This window comes from Sturnira hondurensis, unplaced genomic scaffold (assembly GCF_014824575.4).
Source record: "Sturnira hondurensis isolate 20B ecotype Veracruz unplaced genomic scaffold, ASM1482457v3 Scaffold0007036, whole genome shotgun sequence".
Classification (NCBI taxonomy): domain Eukaryota; kingdom Metazoa; phylum Chordata; class Mammalia; order Chiroptera; family Phyllostomidae; genus Sturnira; species Sturnira hondurensis.
In genome coordinates this window covers 628,071-652,808 of record NW_028079667.1, presented here as the reverse complement: position 1 = coordinate 652,808, position 24,738 = coordinate 628,071, and the positions used below count along the sequence as shown (strand labels likewise).

The following is a 24,738-nucleotide window of genomic DNA, read 5'->3' as shown; positions in this document are numbered from 1 at the left end:
ATTATGTCAGGTAAGAAGTACCTTTTGATAAAAATTTAAGTTCCTATTTTAATCTTCCCTCAAATAAGTGATTCTAGTACTGTTTCTCTACTGAACTATTTATCTTGTTTTAGACAAAGGGTCCTTTTTGGATATTAAATTACAAATAAAGAGCCCCAATACATAAAGAGAAACAAAAAATTGGATTCCAAACATGATTATTATCAATTTATGACAAAGGAAACCACCTAACTAAAGATTATTGCTGCTACATGATTTCTTAAAACAAAAATCATCTGCTATACACTAACTAGAAAGAGATAAATTTCTAATCTGAAACAGCGGAAAGTCTTTTAACATATTATAACAAGTGTTACACCTAATTTTATTAGAGAAATAACTAGAAAAATAAGTATCTTTTTCCTCAAAGTATTTTCTTGTGTGTATTGACTGACAGATTCATTTTCCATGGGTACCAAATTATGTTTACTAAAGATTTTTCATCTCTGAGAAATGAATAAAGTTAAATGTAAGCTAGATATAACAGAGAAATAAAATTTAAGAAAAATTTTAAGTCTAAGAAATTGTTGACTATTCAACACAATCCAGTTTCAAATGCTCCCATTACTGATATTCTGTGAAGTTAATATTTCCACATATTTCTGCTCTACTTTTATTAAAAAATAAAACACTACATACTCAGTATCATCTACATTTCTTTCTGACTCATTAACTCAGAATTTTAAAAGATCCTATGATTTCAATACAAATTAGACTTATAAAATGCATGCATCTGTCCATCATTCCGACGGTCTAGAATAATGAAAAACCCACTATATCCCACCGCGACAGCCAATCTGCTGTGAGGACAGCACTCTCCAACGTCACTGTGAAATGCCATTCAATGCGTGTGTTTCCTTACAATACACAGACAGACTGTATATACACTTCCAGTCAAGTGTTTCACACATTGACAATAAAATAAAGTAAATGAAATACTACCTCATTTTTAGTATGCAAGTAACTTGAAACATGAAAGGAAGGATGTACAAAGAAATGTACTGATTCATACATATGTCACAGCAAACAGATTCAATGTAAAAAAAACTTTCTAAATTTAACAAATTGTTGTTATTTATAAATTAACATGAGTCCTATGGTAAAAGTTTTTATGTATTTATTATGGAAAAACTCTCCACACTACTCAACAGATAACATATAAATAAAAATGTTTAATTTTCAATCAATAGCCAAAAATGATTACTTAAATCCAGAAATTACTAATATTCATAGTGCTAACCTAAAACCAAACACTCTGACAGGTATTTTTTAAAAGAGAAGAATCTAATTCTATTTCCAAATGACATACAAGGCAATCATTTTAAAGATACTTTTCTGGAACTAAGTATATATCTTTCCTTTATTGATTAAAAAAATTAACAAAAAGAAAAACACATAAATGAATTTGTAAAATAAATTCAACTTTTAAAACCAGCAAAATTAGTACAATCCAGTTAAGTTTATACACAAAAAACACAGTGAAAGAAACTTACCTACTTCTTCTTCATCATTAGATATTATATTATATAGTGTGTCCAAAGCATAACCTATTATTTCAGAATCTGATCTGGAAAAAAGAAATTATTACATTTATACATTGTTAGTTAGAGTATGGACTGTTAGGACCATTTTTAGTCAGTTATTTAGCAAAATTTTATGAAAAATTAATTTTATTTCTAAAATTTATCCTGCTTTTGGCTCTGAGGAGGTGAAGGGGCAACTTTCTTTGGTGGTCCCGAATCCCAGGTCATCCAACACCAAGCAGTTGTCTCCACCATACTGCTGGAGTTTGATCCCAAGATCAAAGTCATATACCTGAGGTGCACCAGCTGGGGAAGTCGGTGCTATGTCTGCCCAGGGCCCCGAGACCAGCCCCCTGGACCTGTCTCCAAAAAAGGTTTGTAATGACATCGACATCGCCCAAGCACTGGTCATTGGAACGTCTGAGGATTACAGTGAAATTGACCATACAGGACAGACAGGCCCAGACTGAAGTAGTGCCTTCTGCCTGTGCCGTGATGATCAAAGCCCTCAAAAAACCACCCCGAGACAAAAAGAAGCAAAAAAACATTACACACAGTGGAAATAACTTTTGATGAGACAGACTGCCACTGCCCCAAAGACCAGCACCAATATTTAGCTAGAGAACTCTCTGAAACCATTAAAGGGATCCTGGGACTGCCCAGACTGTGGGCTGCAACATTGTTGGCCACCACCCTCAGGCCATCATAGATGATATCAGCAGTGGTATAGGTAAAAGTTTATTTGTAATAGTGAAAAAGTAGAAGCAAGCTAAATGTCCAATAACAACAAAAATAGTATAGTTAATTCGTACATAAAGCAACAATAAAAATATATTTCAAAGAATGTTTAATGAAAATATCCTTGGCTTAATGCCAGTAGGAAAATGGTGAATATAAAAATTAATGTACAGAATGATCCCATTTAGCAAAATATATATTTATCTGTCTTTATATGTTGAAAAATTCCTATAAATTTGTAAAATAAATTCACTTTAAAACCAGTAAAATTAGTTCAACCTAGGAAATGTTATAGATGTGTTATGTTTATATATATGCTTTGTGACACATATACATAGTGTTTATATAAACATAATAGTGTTATCTCTACTTGGATTACTAGAGTTTATTTCCTTGCTCCATACTTTATTTTCTAAACTATAAAAAAACCTTTTGGTAAATATGCACTATTTATTATAACAAGAAGTATAATATTTTATAGTCATTGATAAACACAAATGTTGAAAGCAAGATGGATGATGATGGCATTTAGAGTGAAAAGCAAGAATCAGACCCCAGTCGTAGAGATCGGTGAACATGAGTGGTTAGGTGTGGTAGGTGAAAGCACCGATGAGGAACACAGGGGGTCATAATGAGAGGATGTAAATCTCAAACAAAGTGGATTTTACAATCATTATCATTTATCATTTTGTTTTTGAGAAATTTTGAGGGATTTCTTTTAAAAGCCTTTTGAGAAACTAGGAATAGAAGGGCACTTCTTTGAAATGACAAAGGGAATCTATGAAAATGCAATGGTGAGAAACTGAATGTTTTATCCGTAAGATCAAGAACAAGTCAGAGATATCCCCTCTAACCATCTCTACCCAACTAGGAACTGTAGGTTCTAGGTTCTAGAGCAATTTGACAAGAAAAGGAAATAAAAGGCACACGAATAGGAAAGTAAGAAGTAAAACTACACCTAACCACAGATGACATTCTTGTATATAGGAAATCCTATAGAATCCAGCAAAAAACTACTTAAACTAGTAAATAAATTCAGCAAAGTTGAAGGTGCATGGTCAATATAAAAAACCCCAAAGTCAAATAAGTAAAAAGACATTGTGTTCATGGATAGAGAGGTTTAATTATTAAGATGGTAATATTTTCTGTCTTGATTTACAGATTCACACATCCCTATAAAAATCTTAGCTGTCATTTGTGCAGAAAGCGACAAACTGATCATATATGAGCATCAGGCACATCCCTGGGTTGCAGGCCAGGTCCCCAATTGGGGGTGGGTGAAAGGCAACCACACATTGATGTTTCTCTCCATCTCTTTCTCCTTACCTTCCCCTCTTATCTAAAAAAAGTAATAAAATCTTTAAAAATTATTTTAAAAAGTGAAATACTAATATGTTACAACATGGATAAATCTTGATATATTACACTAAGTAAAAGAAGCCCAACAGAAAAGCCACATATTGTACGATTCCATCTACATAAAATGTTCAAGATACTCAAATCCATACAGACAGAAAGTAGATTAGTAGTTGCCAGACACTGGCAGGGATGAAGGAATAAAGAATGACAGCTAATGGAGAACTGATTTCTTCTGAAGTGATGTAAACGGTCTGGAATTAGATAGTAATGATAGTTGCACAAATTTGTGAAAATACTAAACCCACTGATATGTACATTTAGAAAAGGTGGACTTTATGTACATAAATTATATCTCAATAAAAAAAACTATTGAGATGTAGTGCTTTGGAAACATCAATGAGAACTAGACAGTGTTCAAGCTGTGAATGTGAGATTTAGGAGAATACACAGCTCTTCTCAAGGTGCCTGTAGGGAAGCCATGGCTGTAGTTTTAGGTCATGCCAAGAGAGGAAACAGCTCTCTGTGAGGCAGCCACCTTTAATCTGACACAATTGGTAGTTCACACATGCGTAACACTGTGTGGTACACCTATTTCTAAGCACAGCGCCTTGTACACAATAAATGTGAAATAAATGTTTTTAAAAATGTATTCCTTAACTTTTATATCAAAAGTATCTGCACATTTTCTGCTGTGCACTAAAAATGACAATAAATGCTACTTTATATAAGACGCAGCATTCTGTTTTTCATATTGAGAAAGTCATTTCATTACTAACTTTATAAGACTCAAGTGAAAACATGATACATGGAATAAAAATACAGGGAATGAAAAAGAAAGATTACATGCATGTATAATCATCACACTAAAGTTTTTTTTGAAATAGGATCCCTTTTTTCTAACTTGGAATATTGTTTAAAAGATAACTAACTTAATGTATTAGTTTTGATGCTATAACAAATTACCACAAACTTTGTGGCATAAACCATACAAATATGTCCTCTTACACTTACAGAAGTCAGAAGTCTGAAATGGGTCTCACTGGACTAAAATCAAGCTCTTGGCAGGGCTGCCTTCCTTTCTGTAGGCTCCAGGGGAAAACCCACTTCCTTGCCTTTTACAGCTCTACAAGCTGGCTTCCTCCATCTTCAAGCCAGCAAAATCCGATGGAGGTCATCTCCCATCACCTCATTCAGACCTCCTCTTTTGCACTCCTTTTCCACTTTTAAGGAGCATTGATTGTGACTACATACACTGGGGCCTACCTGGGTAATGCAGCACAATATCCCCATAACCAAGTCCTTAATTTAATCATATACGCAAAGCTCCTTTTGCCATCTAGGGTCACATTCATAGGCTGTGGTGATTATGCTGTGAACATCTTTGGGGGTGAGGCATTATTCTGCCTGCCAATTACTCACTTTGGTCTTAATAACACAGACAGTCCTGATACATACAATGCATTTATTCAAATGCATTATAATTAGCTGGCTTTGAAAAAGTAACCAATATGGGTTACACTTTCTGTGGAGAAAAGGTTCTAACTGGTATCAACTGCACATTGCTAACATACAATGGAAAAAGAGGCTATTAGGGTAGACCACAGGTGGCAAACACAAGGCCAGTGGGCCAAATCTAGCCCTCCACCTTGTTTTACCCAGCTCAGCACCTTGCTTCTACCCAGTGACAGCACTGAGCTCTTGCTTAACTGTTAAGGAGTAGTTACATTTACACAGTCTTAAAATTACATTTGGCTCTTTGAAGGCAACCACAAGGCTAATGCGGTCCCTGGTTAAAAATGAGTTTGACACCCCTGAGTTAGACAGAAAGGCAGCATTAAAATTTTTCAAAAGCTTATATGCTTTGCTTTGAGAAACTTGGACTTCATATTGCACTGAGCTAATGAAATCCATTAAATAGGTGAGTGATAGAAGATTAACATTTTAGACATAATTTTTGCAATACATAGAATGAGTGCAAGATCAAAGAGATCCCAGGCAAAGAATACAGTTTGAAGGTTGGTGGTGGTTTTAAACTATTTCCAAAAACTCTTTGATAGACCTCCTTTCAAAAGATGGAAACTAATTCTCTTCCTCATAAATACAGGCTGTATTTATTAACTTTTTTCTAACAATTATTGATACAATGTGGTGGGACTGATGTGATGTGACCTGAGACTAAGTCCTAACACGCATTGTGTCTCTCCTTTAGTTCAAGATCCCTCGCTCTTGGAGAATCCAACTGCCCTATCATGAGGACGCCCAAGCCGCCCTACAGAGAGACACGGTGAGGTACTGAGGTGAACAGCAATGTGAATGGGCCATCCTGCAATTATAGCTTCCAGTCCTAGTCAAGCCTTCAGATGACTGAATTCCTCGCTGTCAACTTGACTGAAACCTCATGAGACCCTGAGCCAGAATCACCTACCTAAGCCACTTCTTAATTCCTGATCCACAGAAACTGTGAGATACTATTTTGAGTCACTAAGTTTTGAGGTAATTTGCTATGCAGCAAAAGATAGCCAATAAGGAAGATATGAAAATTATTTAAGTGATTGATATTGAGAGACAGAACTAAGACCAACAAAGGAAATTAAGAGAAATTCATGGATTCTAGCTGTTTTTTGGTCTTGATGGGCATAATGGGATAAGAAGATGGATCAATTCAGCCCAAGTTCCCAGTTTCCTCCTTGAATCGGAGGTGCCATCAACTGGGATGAACCTGGGTCACAAGGAAGTTGAAGGAGATGCATGGGTTGGAGGGAAGGCAATTACAAGAAGGGCAACCAAAGATAAATTAACTTCCGAACATCTTATATCTGGAATCTTATGAGAGATTTTGATGTGGTAAAAATGTCCACTAAGTAACTAAAGCTTATAAGATACACTTAAGTAGAGGTAAAACTTAAAAGGTATCCATAATTAGTTATTAATTAAAACCAAAAATGCAGATACAATCTCTTAAAGAGAAACTGAAAGAGCTAAAAGTAGGTTGAATGATCTTTCTGTTCAGATTTAACACTTCTATTAGTACAGTTTATTTCTCCAAAAAAACCAAGTCTGGATAACTGATTATCATAACATGTATACATTATAGAATAGTACATCATAGTATATTTATGTGAATATCAAAACATCCATTTGCCCATTCAAACATAAGATCTTAATCTTTTAATCAGCAGATACTTCATTCCATTTTTAAATAATGGAAAGTTTTCAGTCCCCCAGGGTTGAGATTGTCCTAATACTTAGCACAGTGGTGTACACCAATATATATTTATTGAAATGACAACTAAAAGTAAAAATTAATAGCTGTAATTGTAATATGTCCATCATTCCCTTACTAGAGACTCTAAAACAAATTAATTAAAATTTCAAGAAAAATTAGGGAGGAAAATCATTAAAGAGACTTACCGATCTGTTTGTAATACACGGGTGAGATGTTCCATAGCTTGACTACCCACTTCCAAGCGATATTTCTGTACAAAAAGAAAAATGTTCAAGAAACTAATATCCAACTTAATAAACTTAATAGCTAATGATATGTTACAGACCTTAGATAATGATTTGAGAGCACGCACAGCATTTCTTCGATCATCGAGTAAAGTAGATGAAGCTACTCTGTCACAAAGCTTTTGAATCTGTCATGGAAAAATGAAATAGCATTAACAGAACAGGAGGAAAAAAAGGAGCATGAAGTTTTCCTCAAATTTATAACACCACATTAAAAAAAATCAACAAATGGGATGTCATGAAAATGATCTCACATAAATCTAAATAACTGGGTAATATTATAATCTCATTACGGAGAACAAACATTTTTCACAAAGACTCGAAAAATGAAAATGGCAGAAGAGAAGTCAAATAAAATGTCATGTAAATTGAGAAACCATTAGTAGAACCAGAGTTCTCTAAACATGCTTTGAACAAAGAGGAGAGCATAATCTATTAGTGTTATGGTAGAAGATTGAAAGTTATTTTTAAAACCTTGTAAACAATAATTGTTTACATCATAAATTCACTCTACATTTGAACAAATGAGAACTATATATAAGAATTTTTTAGTTTTGAGTGTACATGATAATCTACAAGGAAGGAAAAGTTCTATTATAAAAGCTTTACAATAAATTTCTATTAATAAAAGTTTTACAATAAATTTTTATTATAAAATTATATTTCTATTATAATTATAAAATATTATAAAATTTCTACTATAAAAACTTTACAATAAATTTACAAGAGTTAAAATTCAAATTAAATTTTAAAATAAACCTCGAGCATTATTTACAATAGAAAAAAACTGAAAAGAACTTAACTGTTCAGCAAAAGAAAAAGTAAACTGTGGTACATTCTTTGGTGGAATACTATGCAGCTACTCAAAAGAATTAACTGAACAGATATGAAAATACTATGATTTAAATAAATAGTGAAAAAAAAGCAAGTTGTAAAAATGTATGTAAATTGTGACCCTACTGAAGCAAAAATACCAAACTGTGTGTGTATGTCAATTTTCATTAACAAAAATTGGAGACAGACACATAGATTAATGGAACAGAATAGAGAGCCTAGAAATAAACCCACATCTTTATAGTCAGTTAATATTTGACAGAGGAAGCAAACATACAGTGGGCTAAAGGTAGTTTATTCAATAAATGATGTTGAGAAAAGTGGACAGATACCTGCAGAAAAATAAAACTAGACCACCTTCGTACACCACACACAAGAATAAACTCAAAATGGATTAAAGACTTAAATATTAGACACAAACCCATAAAAATCCTAGAAGAAAACATAGGCAGTAACATCTTGGACACTGCTCATAGCAATAGTTTTTCTAATATATCTCCTCAGGCAATTAAACAAAAGAAAAAACAAATGGAACTATATCAAACTAAAAGGTGTTTGCACTGCAAAGGAAACATTAATAAAATAAAAAGACAAGTCACTGAATGGGAGAACATGTTTGCCAATACATCTGATAAGAGATTAATATCCAAGATTTATAAAGAACTTACATAACTCAACACCAAAAAATGCCCAAATAATCTAATTAAAAATGGGCAAAGGGCCTGAATAAACCCTTCTCCAAAAGAATATACAGATAGCCGATAGACATATGAAAAGATGCCCAATGTCACTCATCATCAGAGAAATGTCAAATTAAAACCACAATGAGGTATCATCTCACACCTGTCAGAATGGCTATCATCAATGAATCAACAAACAAGTGCTGGCAAGGATGTGAAGAAAGGGGAACCCTTTTGCACTATTGGTGGGAATGCAGACTGGTGCAGCCACTGTGCAAAGTAGTATGGAGATACCTCAAAAAATTAAAAATGGATCTGCCTCTTGACCCAGCATACACACTTCTGGCAATATATCCAAAGAAACTGGAAACACTTATTCGAAAGAACATAAGCACCCCTATGTTCACTGTAGCATTATTTACAATTGCCAAAATATGGAAGCAATCCAAGTGTCCATCAGTAGATGAGTGGATAAAACTACGGGACATTTACACAATGGAATGCTACTTGGCTGTATAAAAGGAGATACTTTTACCCTTTTTAACAGCATGGATAGGCCTGGAGAACATTATGCTAAGTGAAATGAGCCAGTCAGAGAAGGACAAATACCATATGATTTCACTAATATGTGGAACCTATGAACAAACTGAATTAACAAGCAAAATATAGGCAGACTCATAGACAGAGAGCAGGCTGACAGCTCTGGTGGTGGTTAGGGGGTGGTGGGATAGAGCAAAGAAGGAAAAAGGCTCATGGACATGAACAACAGTGTGGTGCTTGCTTAGGGGGTGGGAGTAGGTGGAGGTGGAAGATGGGTATAGGAGATAAATGGTAATGGAAAAAAATACAATGAAGATTTCAAAAACAAATTAAAACTAATAAAATTTGGAAACTTAAAACTATAAAACTTCTAGAAGCAAGCATAGAAGAAAATCTTTGTGACCTTTAGTTAGGCAATTATTTCTCAGGTATATATTGAGAAAACATTCCATGAAAGACAAACATAATAAATTGAACTTTATCACTTCTGCTCTTAAAAAGATCCTGTCAAGAGAATGAAAAGCCACAGACTGGATGAAAATACTTGGAGAACATCTGAGAAAGCACGGTTTTTAAAACCACCACACTCAGGTCCTATGTAGTGCTAACACTCAGTTACTATTTTACTAGAAGTTATTATTCATTCTTAATGACAGTTCTTCCTAAGATTCTATAAATTAGATTTTGGCATATCACTCAAATTTTTGCACCGAATGTATAGTGCCCCTGAAGATATTAATAGATTTTCTATGACCACAGAAGCAGTGGGAAACACAAGATTAGACAAAATTAAATAGGTTTCTGCACTGCAGGATTTCTAAGTCTTCACTGTGCTGATTTCCATTTCTTCATACAGCAGATACAGTATGATGACCAAGCTTAGCTTTACTTTATTCATTCTAACTGCTCTCATTTAGAGATTATTCTTATCTTAAATTGTATTTACTTTCATAATAATTATAGTGACTTTCCAAGTTGGAAATAATACAACTTTCTCCTTATGAAATAACTGGTTGACTATTTTCCTAGTATAATTTTTATTACCATTAGAAAAACTACCATTAAAACCTACGCAGTTGTCTTTTGCAAACATAAACCTTGTTACCCAAGTTAAAAAATGTCTTAGGCCAAAATAGTTCTCCTAATAAGCATGAGTATAATTTCCTCTATTTGGGTCTTGTACACCTTTAATTTTTTTTCTAGGTACTTTATAACTGATTGGTTGCTTTCTGTAAGTGCCCTGACCAGGGACTGAACCTGAAACTCAGGCCATGTACACTGACCAGGAATCAAACCAGAGACTTCTCGGTTTGCAGGACAACGTCCAACCAACTGAGCCACACTGGCGAGGGCAGGGTTTGCTTTGTTTTTATTGTCAGTCATTTCTTTTGAAAACTAACATTTCCCCATTAGTTTTACATTAAAATTTTTTTCAATTGTCTTTTATTTTTGTAAAGATTTTATTTATTTATCTTTAGAGGGGAGGGGAAGGGAAGGAGAAAGGGAGAGAAATGTCAAGGTATGGCTGCCTTTGGTGCGTCCCCTGCTGGGAACTGGCCTGCAATCCAGGCCTGTGCCCTGACTGGGAATCGAACTGTGATCCTTTGGTTCACAGGCCCAAGTTTTATATTGAAAAAATTTTTTAAAATAATTTTTAAAATTTAGTGATTGCTTTGAGAGAGAGCGAGCGAGCGAGGGTGGGAGAGAGAAAGAGATAACCATTAATTTATCCACTTATTCATGCATTCATTGGTTAATTTTTGTATGTGCCCTGACCAGGGATCAGACCTGCAAACTTGGTGTACTCACACTGGGGTGTCCAACCTGTGGGTTGCATGCAACCCAGAATGGCTGTGAATGCAGCCCAACAAAAAATCATAAATTTACTGAAAACATTATGAATTGTTTTTGTGATTATATGTCACAATGTATTTAATGTGTGGCCCAAGACAACTCTTCTTCCAGTGTGGCACAGAGACGCCAAAAGTTTGGACACCCCTGGATCAGGAAGATGCTCTAACAAACTGAGCTGCACAGCCAGGGTAGCACTGTTAATTTTTTTTTAAAGCTTTGAAATATACACAAAGATGGTAATCGCAGTTATAATGAAGATCAGTAAAATAGCAATGAGGTTATTTTTATCTAACAGCCACACAAAATTAAAATTAAAATAGCACATATCATATGATTCCATTTTTATGAAATCAAAATCAGGCAAAAGTAATCTATGCTATTAGAAGTCAGGACAGCGACTGATTACTCATGGAGGCTGGCAGTGACTGAATGAAGCACAACCAGGACTTCAACAGTGCTAGCAATGGCCTTCTGTTCCTTGATCTGGGTGATGTTTATCTGGGTAATTTCAGATTAAGGTTTACACATATGACATGTGTACATTTCTGTACATTTCAATGAATTTTTCATAATTGCCCTGGCTGGTGTGGTTCAGTGGGTTGAACACTGGCCTATGAACTGAAAGGCTGCCAGCTTGAATCCCAATCGGGGCACATGCCTGAGGTGCAGGCCAGGTACCTGGTTAGGGGCGTGTGAGAGGCAACCAACCGATCAATGTTTTTCTTGCACATCAGTGTTTCTCTCTCTTCCTTCCCCTCTCTCTAAAAATAAATAAATAAAATCTTTTCATTAATAAGTAAATTAATTAAATAACCTTCAAAAATTTTATAACAGAACTACCCAGGACAAAGATAGAAATTAGTGAACTTGCTTATATTCTCTCAGAAGGAAGGTAACCTAAAAAAGTGGCAATTTGACAAAAATATTACAACTTAAAATGCTCATATCCATTTAGCCAGGCATTCCTACTTCTGGGAATTTATCCTTTAAAAATATGCCCACAACTACATCATATTATATACAAGAGCATTCTCTGTAGCAACATTTTTAATAGCTAAAAAGGAAATCTGCCTTCTACCCTGTACAGATATAAGTGTGCTATATGGAAGAAGGTCCTAACTCCACTATGCTGGCACCTTGACCTCAGATTTCCAGCCTCCAGAACTGGGAGCAATAAATTTCTAATGTTTATTCAATTAAAAGATCTGAAGGTTAATCTATCTGCCAGAGAGCAGTGAACTAATACATGGTACACATACAGGATGGGGCAAAAGTAGGTATACAATTGTTTTTATAAAAAAGTAATACAATAATCAGTAAATAATACAAGAATAAACTGTTTCGTGTACTCACAACAGTAAATCTGCTTTCATCTCACCCTGCACATCATACAGCTGACTGAGTTTAATGAAGCAGATCCATATACACTAACAAGGAAAGATATTCAAAACATACTCACTGGAAAAAGGAAACTATAAATACAATGCTTAACATAAGCTCATTTCAGTTTAAAACTGTATTAATAACAACCCATTAGAATATATATTGAAAAAATTAAGATCATGAATCATACTGCCTTGACTGGTGTGGCTCAGTGGACTGAGTGCTGACCTGCGAATCAAAGGGTTGCAGGTTCGATTCCGGGTGGGGACATACAGGGGTTGCAGGCCAGGTCCTCAGTGGGGGGCACACGAGAGGCAACCACACATTGATTTTTCTCTCCCTCTCTTTTTCCCTCCCTTCCCCTCTCTCTAAAAATAAGTAAATAAAATCTTAAAAACAAAACAAAACAAAACACTGTGTACCATACTATCTTTTAAGGGGGTAGGTGGAAACGTTCATTTTCTACATTACTCCTAATGTTTGAAATATGATAATAATAGTATTACCTTTATAAGCAGAAAAAAGAAATAAGGAAATAAAGATTTTATTTATTTATTTATTGTAAAACCTTTTATTTGGGCTTAGTTTCATGGTAAAGTATAGGACTGAGAACCCACTGGAAGTTAAAATTCAAGTTATTTCTACCATGAGAATATTACAGTGTCAAAGGTAGAGACAGTGTTAGTTTTAAGTATAATTGTTACAGGGCAGGTAAAATGAACTACTGTGTTACAGGTTCTGTATTGTTATTTTTTGTCTGAAAATATCTTTTTCTAAAAATATGTATTGTTCGGTTACAGTTGTCCTGCCTTTTCCCTCATTGCTCACCCCTACTCCACCCATGCCCTCACTCCCAAAGATGCTATTTTCACTCCATTGATCATAACAACATAAAATCAGCTCTTCATTGATAAACTACTATAAAAGTATTTTCAATTGGCTCCTTGTTGCTTATAGGATAAAGTACAAATTTTTAAGATTATAATCCAGTTATTACTCAAACACATTGACTACGCATGTATCTTTGCTCTTGTGCTACCCAAAATAGAGCTATGGTCTCTGGAGCTTGCACAGGCAAATATGATCATTTCCTTTTATAATAATTCTAAATGCCTGTTGTTTCTGGGAATGATGATTGATCACAATTTTTAAAGGTAATTACACAATGTAACTTCCCTTCCCTGGCTGGTGTGGCTTAGCTGGTTGGAGTGCCATCCTGCAAACTGAAAGCTCATTGGTTCAATTCCCAGTCAGGACACATGCCTGGGATGTGGTTTTGGCCCCAACCAGGGACTGATTGATGTTTCTCTCTCACATGGATATTTCTCTCCTTCCCTTCCCAAATCAATAAGCATTTACTTGGGCGAGGACCTAAAGTAATATATCTTATATTAAAATTAATCACGATTTAAAGTATACTATTTATACTTACAGTAATAAAATCCATTCATTCTCAAGCTTGGATATATATTGAGACTATTTTTAGAAATATAAATATGCATTTTATCTATTAAACTTGGGTGTTATTGGCAAGTACATATTCTTCCCAGTTGGGGGTTTTCATCAAAACTTTTTCTGTAGTGACTTCAGAGAATTAAACACAAATCAGTCAACCATACTGGAAACCAATGAGAGTGGAAATTGAATACAACTTACTTATCCAGAATCATAATTGAGCTATTTCAGATATTTTCTGTCAGGTACCAAAATGGTCTTCCATTTTAGTGACATTTGATAGTAACCAAAACTAATTACAAGCTTCTCTGTCTTCTCAAAGAACTGAATTTTATAATCTTTCTTAGATTTAAACCTAAATCCTTACCAATATCATATATAGAGATATTTAAGGTGTTAAATGAAGTGATGAATATAAAAGTTTCTGGATAGTACCTGGTACCTACAAATACTCAAATACTAATGAATTTTAATTTTACTAAGATTCTTATGACTTTTTTTGTATTATTCTTCTACTAGGTTGTGGCTGTCATTTCCATCATTTATGTTTCGGACAGGTTATTTAAATTTTGAAGATTGTGTTTTGTTACTAAGAAATATGAGAATGAAGCAAGAGAGTAATATGGCTACAACCAAAAATTACTTGGGTTTGAAATCAAGATTGAGTACACAAATTTGGCAACTTCTGCTTTGCTATGTGAAAGCCTTATTACCTCCTGATAATAGTCCTGAGGGTTGAAGCTTCTGAGTAAGTGATCTCTCCATAATAAAGTGCGATGTTGCTACTCTTTACAGACAATTGAAGCCAAATGTAAGAAAAACATATTATACATATTCCAAACATTATAAAGACTTAGTGTTTAGGCCAAACACGGGTCTATATTTTTCAGTTGGTATTTAATGAAAAAAATTTTTGCAGCACACAAGTATGTTTAACTTACACTCAGAAATTGTAGATCTGAAGACCATTATTTCATTTATTCCTTAGCTGAAAAACCAACTCAGTATAGTACAGTTGTGCCTCTTTTTCCATTCTCTCTTCCTTTTAGTGATTAGAACCGTACATGTTTTAGCCTGCACACAGCTGTCCCTTAGACTACCTTCCAAACTTTCCTTACATGTAGGCAGTGACGTCCAGGTCATGTTCCTAGAAGGAAGCTAATTGTTCTTCATTTCTCTTCCTCATTCCCTCAGCCTGGAGCCTGAATCTGGTTCAACGAGGCATCTCTAACAATTCACGTAAGGGCAGCATCCTAGGGACAGCAGAGCAACATGAAAAGCAGCACCTAGGTGCCTGGACTCCCCTGAAAGCAGAACTACCCTGCCCTAGGCATAGCCTTCTAATTGGCCATTTAGGGGAGAAAGCCTGACTTTGCCTTGGTTGGACCTCTGTTTACTGGCCTCAGTTCCAGCAGCTAACCCAGTATCTAAACTAATAAACTAATTTTACAGAGGACAAAATCAGGCTCAGAAATAAGCAATGAGGGAGGCACGCTGGGTGGAGGGTGGCAAAAGGGGGGAATGGGATAATTGTAATAGCATAAACAACAAAACATTTTTAAAAAAAGAAGAAATAAGCAATGAAATGAAAAACTCACTGCTTATTTGGTGGCACAATTCAGATTCTAACTGGTCTTCAGATCTATCACGCCAAGGCCCACATTTTTTTTACCATCCTATTCTGCTTCCCATGCAGAGAAATGCTGGTCTGAGTACCTGCTGCAAACTACACAGGGACTGCAAGATATTTTTGGTAAGTAGGGGAACATGGTAATGCAGTATTTAAAATAATTTTTAAGCCAACATTTCAAAATCTAAAAATTTCATATAAATATTCCCACCTTTTGTTGAAGAAAAATCAGCCTGGTAAGTAATAGCTCACACTGTACTTCATACAGTTTAAGGAGCCAACAATTATAAGATCCACCATTTTTTAAAAAGATTTTATTTATTTATCTTTAGAGGGGAAGGGAAGGAGACAGGGAGAGAAATATCAATGTATGGTTGCCTCTCGTGAGTCCCCTGCTGGGAACTGGTCTGCAACCCAGGCATGTGCCCTGACTGGGAATCGGACTGTGGTTGTTTGGTTCGCAGGCCCACGCTCAATCCACTGAGCTACACCAACCAGGGCAAATCCACCATTTTTAATGTATTACCAAAAACAAAGAAATAGCGACAATTATAATGACAAGATACAACCTGATTTTAGAGATCTTTAAATGCAAATGTGCATCTAAGAATCATTAAAATCTGGAGTATATAGCACTTATTATGTGCCAGTTGTGTTCTGAAGTTCGTTATATTTTTAATTATATTAACCTTCAAAAGAATCCTATTTGATAGACACTATTTTTCTATCTTGGGTGACAAGTGGGTGACTTGTCCAAGTTCACAAAACTAGTAAATGGTAGGATGGCATTCAAAGCCAAGCAGCTTTAGTGCTTAATCACTGGGTTAAATTTTATCTCTGGGCCTACATTCCTGGAGGCAACAACTGGCTGGCTTTGAGCACTAGCTACACTCTCAAGCCAGGATACGCAGGCTCTAGTTTCATCCCGGACCTCTGCTCTCTTCTCTAACCCAACCTATTTCATTGAACAATGATGTTATCCAAATGGCGGTGTTAAAATTTGAATCTGTGACTCTTGCATTAAGCAACAGAATATTACGTATTAACAAAAAGCAGGTTTAAAGAGAAAAAGGTATTTTTGAGTAAAATTTAATCCAGAGTTAGTTTTATTTAGAGGGACCAGAAAAGGATAACAAGGAAAACTCAAGAGACAGCAGTTCTTCAACTAGCCCTGGCTGGGTCGCTCAGCTGGAGTGTTGTCCTGTACACCAAAAGGCTGTGGGTTCAACCCCTGGTCACAGTACATACCTAGGTTGTGGGTTCCATCCCCAGCTACGACACACGTGGGTGGCAACAGATTGATGTTTCACTCTCACCTCAATGTTTTTCTCTCCCCCCACCCAACTTCCTCTCTCTAAAATCAATAAACATATACTCAGGTGAGGATTAAAAAAGAAAAAAAAGATAGCTCTTCAACAAAGTCATATTATACTAACTAGGTATAAAGTGCTGTGAGAAATAAAGATGATGAATTAGTCATAAAACCTTTTATAAAGATGCTTTTACAGTCTATTAGAAGACAGTTAATATAATGAACAAAAATAACAAAAAATCTGGTATTTTAAATAATTTCTAATAAAGTAGCTCCATGTTTTAACACGCAAAGTTCTCTAAGAGAGATCAATCAACGAAAAAGATAAGCTACAGAAAACCATAAACACTATATCATTTGTGAAAAAAGGGATAAATATCCTCATACAAATACACAATTCCATATTGCAAATATGAAAAATGCATGATTATGCATAAAAGTCTGAAAAGATTTATAACCAACTGAGAATAGTGGTTATTTTTTGAAAAGGAACTGAAATTGGAGATGGTAGTCAAAGGGACTTAAACTTTACTAGTACTACCTGCTACTTTGTATAATTAAAAAAATGAAGTCTTAGTAATCAAATAATGGGCATAACATTATGTGCAGGTGATTATGTATCAAAACTTTTTTGTTTTCAGTAATTCCCACGCAAGATTTATAATTCCACCTATCAAGAAAAACATGAGAAGGGCAAATAACCCCACTAACAACTGGTAAATTGTAATTCGTAATCAAAATTACAACCTAATTAATGTTTATTTGATCTGCTACCCAATGGTGCCACTTATTATTTTAGTAAGTGATACACGGCTGGGAGTAAGGGCACCAAATGGTAATGGGGAAAAACACAATCAAGATTCAATTTGTTAAAAAAGTGACACACACAGGAGACCAAAAGAGAAGCGAAGGGAATAAGAAAGACTAGGGAAGCAAAAAGTGAGATGAGGAACGTGTAAGTGAAAAACCACTGAAAAGTAAAACGGAAAAAAGAGAAGGTGCTGCAAAACTAGAATGCTGAAGGAATATTTAAAATTTAACAGACACTCCTTGATTGGTGAGGCTCAAATGATGGATGGGGCATCGTCTGGCAAGGCGAAAGGTTGCTGGTTTGATTTCCAGTCAGGCCACATGGTTGGATAACTCATGCAGACCTCCTTCGGGCAGTTACGATGCTTCTCTCTCACATCAATGTTTCTCTGTCGCTCTCTCTTCCACCCTCCCCACACTCACTCTAAAAGTAAGTAAAATCTTTTAAAAAATTTAACAGGTACTGACATATAGAAATCATTATTCTCTGACATTTACTGCAAGAAAGTCGAGAGAGAAAATACATACCAGTTATGACACTGGTATAAAATGTGCTTGACAAAACCATGTCTAAATTTAAATGCACACTCAATTTTTATTAAAAGAAAGTACAGCTGTCTATATTGGCTTTTTAAGCCAGCTGATCAAAGTTTGATCCAAAAAGAGATAGCCCAACAGCATGTTAACTCTGCATACTTTTGTGTACTTTAGCCAACTTTTCATGCCTTGGGATACAACTTGCCAAGGGAAAACTTCCCTATGATTTACCATAAAATGTAGTTAACACCTGTCTTGGGATTTTCAAAATACTAGCTTTTAAAAAGGCATTAGTTGGGAAGTAGACAGAAAATTAAACCTAAGCCTGTGCAAGCATTCAAAAAAATGAGTAGCACTTTTATTATAATTAGTAAAAATAATTTACACCCAGCAAAGTATGTGAAGAGTTATTAGGAGGCTTTAATCATCAGGAATCAGTGCCTTTTTCTACCTAATTTAAATAAGAGAAATAAAATTTAAAAGTTTCTGACTCTAAACTGTGAACAGTTTGATGAGGATGAAAATGGTTTTGGAATCTGATGTAAAAAGATCTGTTGTTCCATTCACTGTGGCAAGATCAAAGTGTTCCAGTCTCAGTTCTGCAATACCGTGCAAGTTGTTTTGGTGCTCTGGGCCTCAGTCTCCTAATTTGCAAATTGAGGGAGATTCAACTTGCAAGGGCTGCAAAGGACCTTCCAGCTTTAAAATCCTATGCTCAATTTTACACCACCTTCCAACTAAAAAAGAGTATTCTTTGCCAAAAAACATAATAAAAAGTATGCTTTACTGAGCACACACTAAGTGTCAGCTCTATTTCTTATTTCACTTAATCCTCGTTATACCCATTAAGAGCAGGCAATTACCTTCTTTTTACATATAGGGTATTGGCCATCTTTTACCTGTTCAATCAAGTTAGGGGTGGAAGACAAGAATTCAAATTAAGGTCTAACTCCAAAGCAAGTTGTAGTAAACCACACTTTAAAAGTCAGTGCCCCAAACAAAAGCAAATACCACAGATAAAGAAAAAAAAAACAAGCTGAAGAGGTGGGTGGTGACTGTGACTATGGTAATAAGGGGAGGCATGATCTTCTAACAAGGGCAGCTCAGTTGCCTTGTAGCCATGTGGGAACTAACAAGAGAAGCCAAATATCAGTTGCACATTAGTGTAGGAAATCTCCTGATTTTCAAATAAAGGAAAAAAGATTCACCGTTTTTAAATCTCTGCTTTAAATAGTTCTAACCCAGATCTGTGAGGTTACTTTTAATATTACATAAATCTACAAAATTCCCAGATGACTTTTAAACTATGGGCACAAGCAATAAAGCCTAGGCTGTGAATAAAGCAAACCTTGGTCAAACCCTGGTTCTATTACTAGTAGTGTGACCTTGGCCAAGTTACTTCACCTCTCTCAACCTCAATTTTTCATTTGTAAAGTGAGGTTCCTATCACCTATCTGACAGGGTGGTTAGGGATTAAAGGAGAATGTGGATTTAAGAATTCATCACAATTCCTAGCACAAGGTCAGAGCTTGGCAATTAAAGTTATTATTACCCTTCAGGATCCTAGGAACATAGAACATGGTATTTATGTTCATAGACATTCCAATTATGTGTATGAATACTATCCAAAGTTTGACTTTAAAATGTCATACTTTGTCACTTTTCTGTAGACCTAACATAAAATGTTAATTTTTGAAAAGTCATACACACTAACTTGTAATAGACACTAACCAAAAGTCACAAAATTTACCGTAAACCCAAAATTGAACCATCTATCAGACTGTTTTCAGTGGTTAAGAATTTTTCTAACGTGATGCCGAAAATCCTGTTACCACGAATTCAGACTCTAAATAGGGTGAGCGGAAGGGAAAGTGACGGATGTGTCCTGCAAAGCAGTCTAAGATCTAAAGATCCCTGCAACGTCAAAGTAGTTCCCAAATGTCATATATTTGCGTATGCCCGTAAAACGGGGATTCGAACTTATAGCACCTGGCAGAAGACCATCCTCCAGTTGATGGGACAGGAGCAGGTGGCTCTGTGCCCTAAACTATCTTTTTATTCTTAGCCACACGCTCTCCTTAACAGCTGGGTTTTAAACTCAGTCTTCCCCAATGCCCCATTCCAGACCGCGAGAGAGGGAGCAGGACTTCAGGCTCGTCTCCGCCAGTGGAGACACTTGCAAAAGAGAGAGGCCCGTGGCCTCCAGGGGCGTGGGAGACTGGTCAGGCCACCTCTGCCCTGTATTAACCCCTTCCCGGGCGGTACCATCCACAGACCACCCTCCTCGCGAGGCCTGCGGAACTTGGGGATGCGGCTGCAGTCAGCAGGGCCGAGCCGCCGCGGTGGGGACTGTGCTGGGGGCGTAAGGAAATAACTCGGGGGTCTCAGGAGAAAAAGGGAGGCAAAGGGATAGGCAGCATGTGGCCCCAAGGTGGGGCGCGGGAGTCCTCCATCGCCCTTCCTGCCCGGACCCTTCCCAAGTCTCGGACCGGCCGCCCCTCTCACCGTCTCGGCTTCTGTGTGCTGTGGTCCGGCACTCTGACCGCCCATTACCCCGCGGAGGAAATTCATCTTGTCGTTGAGCGACTGGCTCTACCAGCCCCTTCGGAAAAGAAAGAATAACTTCCCCTGCCCTCCGCAGGGGCTGACCCTAGCTATAGCTTGCACTTCACACTCGGCGGCCGCCGTCAACACCACCTCCTACTCGGCGGCCGCTCCAGCCCCCTAAGCCCGGAAACACTAGCAGTCGAGATGCGCACGCGCGAATACGTGGCATTACGTGGCGGCTCGAAGGGCGAAGGTAAAGGGAGACAGAAGAAGAGAGGAGGCTCTAGCGCGGGTTCGTTCAAGCCCCGCCCACTGCTCAGGTACCGCCTCCTTCCGCAGGGACACGCCTCCTACACCCTTCCCTAGCAGACGGCTCTCGCTGACCTTAATCACCCACGTGGTCGAAGCCGGGCCCTGCAGGCTAGAAACGATCCGGATAGAGTGCGTGTTTTTGCTCGCTGCTGTTCCGTTGTCGCCGAACCTGTGACCTGTCAAATCTCGGGTCGTATTTCGTTGAGTCGAAAGTGAAATTTTTCTTCGGCCGACGTGACAGGTAAGGAATCCCGGACGCTGGGAGGGTTCATTTGATTTTGCGGTTAGCACTATGAGCATTGTGCCCTTCGGATCCCCCTAAATTGTATCTTTTTACGGGGCTTTGTTTGGTGATAAAAAGGATGCTAGAGCCCCCTCATCCCGCTGCCACAGGGGGGCGCACTTCTCAGATCTTGCTCTACAATCCCGCTGAAAGGAATTTCTAGATCTAAACGCCAGGTACACTGCTATTTCCAACTGGTGTGAGGAGGAGACCAATCGAACTCTGCATTTAGCTTACCACAGAACATAACATTGATCTGCAGTGTCAGCTTGACAGCAAATAGCGTAATGTTTTGTTATTAACTCGCAACCTCTGCATTTCGGTGGTTTTTTATCGCTGAAAAATGTATTTTCAAATCGTATGACTTGTTCTTTTCAAAATGAGATTGCCAAGTATATATCTTTCTGGAGTGGTCTTGTAGATTTCTTGAGCATAAAAAGCCAGGGTCTAGTTAGGCAACTGATTCATGTGCCTCTTCACTAGGATCCCTCACAGGTTTCAGATTCCCTAGAGTCCCTTAAAGAAAAAAATCAATGTGCTTCCTGTACCCTAACATGATCAATAGTACCACACTAGCCAAATAATTGCCTAAGCTAGAAGGAGAAACCTGGGAAGACAAACTCTGGATTTCACCCCCACATGTCTAGTTCTGTCATGTCTATAGAATACAGTATTCCTGCAATAGGTGGAATCCTCTCTGCCTCTGAGATAGTTTATGTTGTCATCATTTTTCACCAAGATTATGGCAATAGCTTCCTAACTAGTTTGTCATTATTAAAGCCCTGACTTCTCTAGCAGTGACAAAACATCTGTCCATGACCGTCCTCATATATAAAATCCTCCAGTGGTTGCCCATTCTCTTCATAATAAAATCCAAACTCCTTAATTTGGAATACAGACCTATTATGTTCCGGCTCCTGCTTATCCTTACAGCTCCTGCCTTCCTCACATATTCTGGTATATGCCCTTCCCCTTCCTCCTCTTCATCAAGGAAACTCCTGCTGAAGCCTTCACTCAGTCATCTTCGAAAGCTTTCCCTGAAATCTGTATGGTGCACTTTGCAATTGTTAATATGTGGTAAACTCAATAAATGCTTATGTTAAGGGCAGGATTATATTTATTATTGTATCTGTGGTTTAGCACTATCTCATAAGAGGTGGTATTGATGGATAAATGAAGAAAACATTAAAGGATATATGAATATTATGCTGAGGAGGAGGGTCCTTTGTTCATCTGTAAGGTAGAATTGTAGATAACACATATCACAAAGGCTATGGTAAAAGTTCCTTTTATAGTGTCCAGGTGTTAAGCCTGAATGACTTGGGTAATGGTGGGGGTCGTACTGCCAAAAATACTGTGCACTAAACATTGTCCACTGCTTTAAAACCAGACACTTGACATTTTGCATCACACATTTTCCATGGGGGCATTTTGTTGCATTCTAAAAAAAGTAACTGACCAATGCTCACCTTTTTTATTATCAAGTAATGTGTGCAAACAACTTTACCCAGTCCCTAAGCCACATCCCTCCCTGAGCCTCTCCTCGCTTCTTCCCCATGCCCTATTCTACCCCATTATCAGGGATAAAGCTGTAAGATGGAGTGGGGCTCATTGGATGTCTACTACATGTATGATTTGGTAATAAAAAGCAGTGCTTTTACATTTTAGCTAAATTGTTTAAGGGCACTGAACTTTTCAAAATGTCCTGCTTTGTTTTAAGTTTTGGTGAGTATAGTAGGTCACAATGAGTTTTCCCCTCATTTGACCCCTTCCTTAACAGTATCACTGGGCAGGAAGGACTGGGCAGGAGGGATGGACATTTGGGTGCAGAAGAGATGAGGGTGGAGCCCCCAGACTCCTTCCTGACCTCTCAGTCTTGCCTTTTTCCCTATGTCTGGGAAAGGCTGGAGCTGCCCGCTACTTCTAGGTTCAAGAGGAGGAAGAGACTGTACAGTGGCTAATTTGTCCCTCATTTGGGGTCTGAAAGGGGAGCAGAGTCATAATCATGTGGAACAGCCATGAAATGGACTCCTTGTTTAAGAGAAAGGGACATGTGAATTCACCTCCACTGATTCTATAAAGTCAGGGCCCGTGTCCTGTTTCTGTTTGTACTCTTTAATCATCTAGCATAATTCCTTTATTATGATAGATGCTTAAGAACCATTTCTTAAGTCAAGGAGAAAAAGACATGAAAAAATTGTTACTGCCTGACTTACACCATTATACTTCTGACTTTCATAAATCTAAACACTTAGGATAAGAATGGCATGAATCATTAAAATACACATAATCCAAAATTTTAACTTTGGTAAATAAAAATGATTTTTCTTTTACTAAAGCAAACCTGACACCAGAGCAACTAACAAAAGTCATTGGTTTTAAATTCATTTTTTAAATTGTTTCCTTACTATCCTGCCGTTCAGTGGCCCATTTTCCCCATCCTTTCTTATTTTTAGTAACAAACTCAACAATAACAATGGCAAGATTTCAATCATATTCCATTATATATATGCATCACTTCTTTATCCATTCATCTATTGATGGACACTTAGGTTGCTCCTGTACCTCAGCTGTTGTAAGTAATGCTGCGATGAACATACGGATGCATAGTTGTGTCTTTTCAAAATAGTGTTTTGTGTTTCTTCAGATCAACATTCAGAAGTGGGACTCCTCGGTCCTTCTTTGTCTCTTATTATAGCTTTTTTTTTTTTAAGTAAAAGGCTTTTTATTCCACGTTCATCTGTGTAATTTCTCCCAAAACCTAGTAGGCTTCTTAGCTCTGATTGCAATTAGTTCCATGTGCTAGTAGCGATACTCAAGGTTTATCTTACATGTGATTTTCAGCCTGATTTGTTTTGTTTATAGCTTCTGTTTTAAAGTCTATGTTGTCTGGTGTAAGTATTTGATACACAGGCTTTTTTTTTTCTTCATTTTATTTTCAGGAAATACGTTTTTTCATCCATTTACTTTCACTATGTTTGTGTCTTTCCATCTGAAGTGAGTCTCTTACAAATACCCACATATAGGTTTTTAAAGACTAGTTACTGGGAAATCGGTATCCAAAACTATTGTTGATACAGTTATGCATTACTATCTATTAAGCTATTAAGCATAGCAAGATTATTTGTGATGACTTATAAACATTTTGCAAAACCAACCATTGAAGAGAGACACATTGAATTCATTAGTAATTAAAGACTTTTTTTGGCCCTGACAGGTGTGGCTTCAGTGAACAACACATTGCAAAATAAGTCAGTAATGATGAAACAGCAATTGAAATTCATAACCAATCAATAATAATAACATTGAACACATATTTGTGCTTCATGTATGCTAGTCTCTATTTATTCAAAGTACTTTACATAAAATAATATATTTAATCCTCACAACAG

General features: G+C 36.8%; 1 protein-coding gene across 4 annotated transcripts in view; it reads right to left on the bottom strand.

Moving 5' to 3' along the window:
* Positions 1-20,964, bottom strand: part of USO1 (USO1 vesicle transport factor) — a 71,106-nt gene extending 50,142 nt beyond the window's left edge. For all 4 annotated transcript variants that reach the window (XM_037050947.1, XM_037050950.1, XM_037050949.1 and 1 more), the window contains exons 1-4: positions 20,710-20,964; positions 7,211-7,297; positions 7,071-7,135; positions 1,533-1,606 (exon numbers count right to left, since the gene is read on the bottom strand). In XM_037050947.1, coding sequence (XP_036906842.1) covers positions 1,533-1,606; positions 7,071-7,135; positions 7,211-7,297; positions 20,710-20,775 — 292 coding nt within the window. In that variant the 5' untranslated portion in view covers positions 20,776-20,964. The remainder of the gene's footprint in view (positions 1-1,532; positions 1,607-7,070; positions 7,136-7,210; positions 7,298-20,709) is intronic.
* Positions 20,965-24,738: the final 3,774 nt, after the last annotated feature.